General features: G+C 32.9%; 1 protein-coding gene across 1 annotated transcript; it reads right to left on the bottom strand.

Moving 5' to 3' along the window:
- Nucleotides 1–4912: 4912 nt before the first annotated feature.
- On the bottom strand, nucleotides 4913–5976 carry LOC133306318 (heavy metal-associated isoprenylated plant protein 39-like). The gene is made up of 3 exons (XM_061506621.1): nucleotides 5841–5976; nucleotides 5457–5532; nucleotides 4913–5237 (listed from the first exon to the last, which is right to left on the bottom strand). The coding sequence occupies exons 1-3, from the start codon at nucleotides 5844–5846 to the stop codon at nucleotides 4936–4938; spliced, it is 384 nt and encodes a 127-aa protein (XP_061362605.1). The 5' UTR covers nucleotides 5847–5976; the 3' UTR covers nucleotides 4913–4935.
- Nucleotides 5977–7674: the final 1698 nt, after the last annotated feature.

Genomic DNA, 7674 nt, shown 5'->3' with positions numbered 1-7674 from the left:
TGTTTTAGTTATTTTTACTTTGAATTAAATAAAGAGAAGAATACAAAAAGAACAAACAACAAGAGAACGACTAGTTGTTTTTTTTATTTCTCACGCGATTTCTTTGTAGATTTAAATCTGTTGTTGAGGACAACAACATTTAAATCTGGGAATGGGGAACGCGCAATCATCTAAGCACAATGGATTAAGCCGGAGGAACTTCATGAGCACACACAGAATATCCGGCTAAAACAGGGAACTATCTCAAATCCTTTCTTCTTTGCTTTAGCTTAATTTTTTTTTCTTTTTTTTGAATCTTTAATATTTAGTTTGTTTTGAAAAACCCCAAGCCACTGTTTTTGTGAAAATTTTAAACTTTTCTCAGTGTAAATAAATGGAAGATAGGCGGAAATTTTAATCAGTAATTGATTCAGAGCATGATGATGCACTTACTTGAATTTTCATAATGAGCATCAATGTAATGATTTTCATGATTCATTGAATATTCTCTCTTTAGTGATGAATTTTTTTAAGATAAAGAACAGGATAATTACTGTGTCTTCATAGCCGTGAGGTTTTTGAGCCTATACAGAAAATTTTTATTGAGTGTGCATCCCACTGTATGAAAGACTCTAGAACTTGCTTTGTTTCTTCCTTGAATTAGTATGTGATATATTTTATAGATATGATTGAGGCATGTTCTTTCTTTAAACTGGATGGCCAAATAGCCAACCCTTGCTGATATTCCTTAGTTTAACCCCTTTGAGCCTAGGCCTGTTTATTCTTTGAAAACCTATTAAGATGACTAAGCCATTTTCCACAAATAAATCCTCACCTTATTTGAGATTAATTTTCAGATTTGAATTGAGGACAAGAAGTTAATTGTTGATTATATAAATTGTGATGTATAGAAGTAAAGAGAAAAGGGCAAAAGCCAGGGAAGGAAGGTTGGTTAGAAAGAAACAAAGAAAAGGAAAAATACTCAGAAAGAGAAAAAGAAAAGAAGTGAAAAGAAAGAAAGAAAAATTGTTCTGAGAAAAGAAAACGACAAACAAGAGAAGAGTTCAAAAGAAAAAGAAGAGAATGGACTGAAAAGAAGAAATTAAGTTGTTTACAAATTGTAAACGATTACACTTATTCCTCTTTGAATCTGAATTTTAATCTTGCAGCTCATTCTCTAAATTTTTCCTTCCTTTAGCCAGGCCATGTTATAACCCTAAGAAAGACCTCTTGATCTATGAGATATGTCATAATACTATGGAGAGCGAGAATATAATCAAGCCTATGGTAGTGTTGATTCAGTGGGAAACGAGTGAAACACCAACCCTCTAAACAGTTGAATGTGAATGAAATGAATTCCTAGTGAGGGAGTGTTTTTATTCTTGATCTTAAGAAATTTTGTTGCAGCTTTTAACTGATGAATTATGAATCTTGTTGATTTATGCATTAATTTTTAGAGTCTGAATGCTCTGTAATCATGTCTCTGATGAATCCTTCCTGTCAAATCCCATGCTTATGAGATTCCTACTCCATAATCCCTTAGTTTTATTCTGATTGATTGCTGAGGACAGTAATATTCAAATCTAGAAATGTTTGATAAACATTTGGTTTACCATGTTTTTAGGCTAAATTGTACAAGAATTATGTAGTAGAATACATGGAATTCAAGGTTTTAATACATTTAAGTCGTAAGATAGGAAATTGAGCTGACGTTTTGATAATATTTGCATTTTGAAGGTAAAACCACAAGAAATGGTACTAAAAGTGCTAAAGAAATCATGATGAAGAAGTAACGGCTCAATATGAACCAAGGGAAGCCAAAATGTTACAAGTTAAGGACCAGAATAGCACGCTCAAGCGCACACAAGGACGCTTGAGCGTTTGGAAGCAGGCAAAACAACCAAACTGGGCACATCAAGGCACTCAAGCGGCCAACAGCACACTTGAGCGCCCAAGCACGTTCCAGACAGCAAAGATTCACTAAGATTTGCTGAGATTTAATAAGGATTTGTCCTATTATGAGATGGAACTAAAGCGAAAACATATCAAAGCTGATTTCTGAGAAGATTGAAGGAAGATTATAAGAAGATTCAAAAGCTCAAATCTCTCAACCAATCCACAAGATATTAATTGCAAAGAGGAAACAATTGTAGAATCAATTATAAATCTGATACAGATTCGTTGGGAGATTGAATGAAGGATACAACTCCAATGATTATAAATAAGGAGCTGAGGGTCAGACCAAAATACCAATTCAGAAACCCATTCACCATTCAAGCCACATAGGAGGAATCCTGTTGGGGAGCGCTGGAACACTAAGGAACCAAGTCAACATCACACCATTGGAGGCTTGGGGTTCTCTTTTCTTTATTGTTATTTTTCAATTCAGTATGCTAGAGTAGTTTTTTATGTACTTAAGGGTAGATGGAACCCAATTGAATCTTTATGTTTATGAATTAAATTGTCTCCAAATCCTGTTCTTTTTATAATTGAATAAATTATTTACCTTTAATGCTTTCTATGAGTTTGTTCCTTATAGAATGATTTTGGGGAATTGTATGACAATAGAGATGTTGTGCATGAACCCTGACTTGATAATTTCTCATAATCCTTGTGATCTAGGAATAGGCATAGGGTAATTATGCAATCTTGTAATTCTTGATCTTAATGCATGTTTTCTTGGAGAATAATCGGGGAACTAGAGTTCTTTCAAGATTACATAGATTTATGGTAACAAGGAATTGAGCCGTAATTAACTCAGATAGAATTGATTGGCAATATATTAAGAAACAGATTTTTGGCTATTTAATTCATAACATATTGAGGATATTGGAGGAAGTCGAAACCTTAACTACGCTTGTTTTAAATTCTTAATCAAACATCATATTCATTCATTCTTTTAATTCTGAACTTCCTTAATTGCATGATTTTAATTGTTTTTAATTTTAAGAGTAAATACCCTTTTTGGTCCCTATCAAAAAAACACGATCCCCACTTTAGTCCCTTACAAAAATAAATTAATCAGTTAGTCCCTAACAAATTCAAAGTGGACCCATTTTAGTCCTTTTGAGGGAGTAATATGGGTCTTTTTTGAATTTATGAGGGACCACGATTTCAACTAAATGGGTCCACTTTGAATTTGTTAGGGACTAACTGACTAATTTATTTTTGTAAGGGACTAAAGTGGGGACCGTATTTTTTGTTAGGGACCAAAAAAGGTATTTACTCTAATTTTAAAGTTCTTCAATTATAATTCTCTCAAATCCAATTCTTGATTGTCCAACTAAGACGCGATTAGCGAACTAGTGCTTGAAAATTCTGATCCTGGTGGGAATGATCTCGTACTCTGGTACACTTTATTATTTTTACTATCGGTGCACTTGCCGAGTTGCAACAGTGCGCTCTATAAGGTTCTAGGTGTGAGCAGTTGATATTGAGTTTGATAGATTGGGCCTAAAGTGAGCCGGCCAGAACAGTCACCACGACATAACAATATCTAATAAAATTTTAGTTCTAGTCATAATAATCATGTTTAAACAATGAATAAATAACTATTAATCAAATCTATGAATCGCAAAGGAGAACGCTAGTTTTAATAGCTCGATAATTGGAACACTAAACAGAATAAAAACTCCAAATGCATTGAATGTGTTTCTTAGGTCATGAAGGAGACAAAACTTTGGAAGAGCGGACAAATTCTCACCTTCACTCACATTAATTATTTTTTATTTCTTTAATATACAATTGCATTTTGTCATTTCTTACAAACTACTTATTTGGGAAAAGTTTCCAAGTAAAGCCAAAATATAACCAAGTGTTTTGGATTCGTGTTAATGGATTCACCTAAAAATTCATTAAAAATATAGGGTTGAGCATTACAGATATGCTCACTACAATCCTAATCCTTATTTGTTATTATTATATGTTGAGATATATAAAATCATTAAAAAAGTTCTCACCCACTAGCTTAAGCTTTTGGGTTGAATTGGTTCTTTACATAGTATCAGAGCCTGATTCCGATCCAGGGACTGTCTCGTCCGTATTGGCATATAAAACAGCAACTTATCCACCTTCGTGTAAAAACTCACTATAAATATAGTCTTAAACATCACATATATGCTCTTTACAATCTTAATCTTTATTCGTTGTTATTATGGGCACAAACTCATTTTGGCTTCTGTCGCTGTCTCCTCCGTACTCCACATATCCAATAGCAACTTTAAGAGGTAAACAATATAACTTCAGCATTTGCACTACCAATAAGACTTATGAAGAAATCAACGAGCCTATTGCTCATATGAATTTCTTGAACCTTAGGAAGGAAATGCTAGCATTTTCCATTGAACCTTGGAAGGGAGTGCTACCATTTTGCCATTGAAAAATACTGATTGTTAAGTGTGCAATGTGACTACTTCATGTCATTTCTATGTATTTCTATGGTTTAACAACATTGCATGCTGCCAATACAAGTTTATTAAGTACAACAAATACTATTTGTTCTGTCATCAGATATAACTATTGTTATGGCCAATCCATTTTCAAAACCATCCAAATGTTTTTATTCATTCTATTCTCCAAATCATACACTTTCAACAAAAAGGTACAAATTTTTAATTAAAGTCGCAAACAATCAGGAAATAAACAGTATCATTCATACTTCTAATTATTGAAATAAGAAGAAGCAAGAGAAGATTGAAAATTGTGCACCATAATTGAATAATATTAATTCAATATTACTCAAATTTAATTAATTGCTTGAGAATAACACATCAGAATTTTACATGAATACCAGCAAAGTCTAATCAAACATTACACATCAAATTCCTATACAGCGTATTACTCTTCTTGGACACACTCCATCCCTCAATCTGAATTGTTAGAAAAAGCTCCCAAAAAGTGGAAAATAACGTTTTTTTTTTTTTTTCCATTTGCTTTTCATATCAGGTATCCTAAATTTTAGCAGATGACACAGCCATTAGTGTCCTCCTCTTCCACACTTGTAACATAGTGATGCTGATTAGACTGTAGTGGGGTCATGTGATAATAAAGTGGATAGGCTTCATAAAGCTTAACAGGTTCTGGAAATTTTATTGAATCCTTCATATCATCTTCCTTCTTTTTTTCTTCTTTAGCAGGTCCAACAGAAACTATTTCAGTATGACACCAGTTCCGTAGCTTCCCCACAATATGAACTGGATCAATGTCTCCCACTAATGTTAATTTTTTGTCTTTCATGTCAACAGACACTGATTCAACCCCTGCAAGATAATAACAAACACAATTTCAATTACAAATCAATATAAGGATACTGTAAAATGTTTTGCTTTTATTGCAACTTTCTAGCCAAGAATGAACTATAGGTTTATTTTATTTTTATTCTTTTTTTTGTCTCTGTTTGAATTTTGTTGATTGCTTGTAGCATAAAAAAACCAAGTGGTTTAGCAAAGAAAAGAGATTAAGAAGTTGAAATTCAATACCTGAAATGCCAGAGACTGTTTTCATAGCTTTTTGCTTGATTCTGTCATCGTACAAGTCTGCCTTCAACACTACTTTCTGTCACAGAACAAACCAAAGAGCTTTCAGGACTCAACAATTACTTCTAAGTCTACAATATGAAAGGAAATCATAACAGACAATGAACACAAAATTGTTGATTTCATACTTTGAAATTCAAAAAGATGTACACCAATTCAGACCAAAATATTTAAAGCAAAAAAAAAATATATCAGTCATGAATGGAGACAGAACAAAACTCGTTCAAAAAAAATAAAAATAAATGGTTGATTTAATGATTAGGTGATGAAGGGAAGGAGATAAATCAGATAATAGAGATTGGTTTAACTTGAGGGTACAATTCTAACCTTCATTGTTGTTGTGAAACTTGTGAGAGCTAAGCAATAATTGTTGGTGACAATTGCAAAGGAAGGCCTAGAAGAGCTTGGGGACAACTTTGAAGAGATAAAACAGTTGAAGAGGAAGTGTATGAGATATCTAAGTTTTGTAGTTGAAATGAAGTGGTGGAGTGAAGGTGAGGTTGAGCAAGATTTTATAGTAGGAAGTGGTGAGAAACATTGAACACAGTCAACACAAGTCAAGGTCAAAAGTGTAGTGTTCTTCCTTCGTGGATGGATCCATAGAAAATAATGATGCAGTTGAGAACTTTCCGAGGGGTTTGGTTTCGCTGGCATTTGTGTCAACATCAAGGTATTTGTCCACACTCTGAATGCTTCATTCATGAATCACGCGCTTGGCACTGGGTCCCATCCCAAAGGCAGTTCCATGGTATATTTGGCGGCCATAATTCACCACAGAAAATAGACATCAAATTATATTTACCTATATATTTTTGGTTTTATTCCCCCACTCCACCCTACCCCGCTTACGGGTGAAACTAGAGTGGGTAAGTGTATAGGAGTCAATGACTCAGCGTACATAAGGTCAGATCTGACTTAATATATTTCATAAAATAAGTCGGACTTAGACCTTGAAAAAACTTATTTAATAAAAAGGCCGTATATCCGCTTTCACAAGGCCTGGCCTATAAGCCTATAGGACGACCTATATTGTACTATTTATTTTAAATAAAATAAAATAGAACAAGTATACTTTGAAGAAAAAAAAAATATAAATTAATCAATTGCAATTATTTAAAACTTAATTATATTCGATTATATTTTAATAGAAATCTGACTTTATTTTTTATGTAGGAGTAACCAACATTGCGTATATGAATATATTAAAAGATTTTTGGGAGAGGTTATACTTACTACAAACATCATGATGTATTTGTTGGATTCATGTAGTTATTTTAATTTACATATGTTATTTAGTTTAAGCATTTTGCTTTTGAAAGTGACTTAAATGTAGATTTGTATGAGTTTTGTTGTGATTCATGATTCTCTTTAGACGTTGAAATTATGATTTTTGGATTAGCAACAAAATTTGAATATTTTGTAAAGTTGATACATAATTTTGCTTGGAAGTTAAAAATTAACAGGCTAATGGACTAGCCCAGGCCATTTGTTTGTTTATAAACGGGTCAAGTCAGGCTAACAGTTAGACTCGTACTAAGCTTGGACCAGGTCAAATTGAAATTTTTTTACGTAGGCTTGAGCTTTTCGGGACAAAACTTGACCCAGCCCAGCCCAGCCCACACTTTCACCCCTACCCCCCTCCTCTCTCTCTCTCCTACCGTGATCATGCAATCTAAATATTTATTAGATATAGGAAAAAACTATAAAAAATAAAACCAAGTGATTTAATCCCTATGTTTTATTCAACACTTATTTCCTTTATAATTTTCATTCCACCTTTATCACTATTATAAATTGGAATAGTCTGTTCATTTCGTCTACTAATAAACTACAGATAAGTAATTAAAGAGTGAAAATTTTACTTTCACCTCTTCAAGCCTATATGACTTAATTCTTTGTAATTTTAAACTTGTTACTTAAATTTATTGTGAGCACAAGTGCATCAATTAACCCATAAATGTTAAAAATATTTTTGAGTAAATACCATTTTTGGTCTTCGCTAAATTTCACGATGCCCGCTTTAGTCTCTAGCAAATAAAAAGGTTATTCGTGGTCCATAAGAAATTCAAAATGGATCTATTTTGTTGAAATTGTTGTCCTTCACAAGGACTAAAATGAGTTCACTTTGAATTTTTTAGGGACCACGAATAACCTTTTTATT

This window comes from Gastrolobium bilobum, unplaced genomic scaffold (assembly GCF_033153095.1).
Source record: "Gastrolobium bilobum isolate Gb01-03AN ecotype WA unplaced genomic scaffold, APGP_CSIRO_Gbil_v1 utg5205, whole genome shotgun sequence".
Classification (NCBI taxonomy): domain Eukaryota; kingdom Viridiplantae; phylum Streptophyta; class Magnoliopsida; order Fabales; family Fabaceae; genus Gastrolobium; species Gastrolobium bilobum.
The sequence above is the reverse complement of the archived record's forward strand: the minus strand, read 5'-3'. Positions and strand labels throughout refer to the sequence as shown.

Excerpts from the sequence above, each read along its gene's own strand:
- LOC133306318 (XM_061506621.1), bottom strand. Across the intron at positions 5,238-5,456 it reads AACAGTCTCTGGCATTTCAG|GGGTTGAATCAGTGTCTGTT; the intron begins GTATTGAATTTC and ends ATTATCTTGCAG.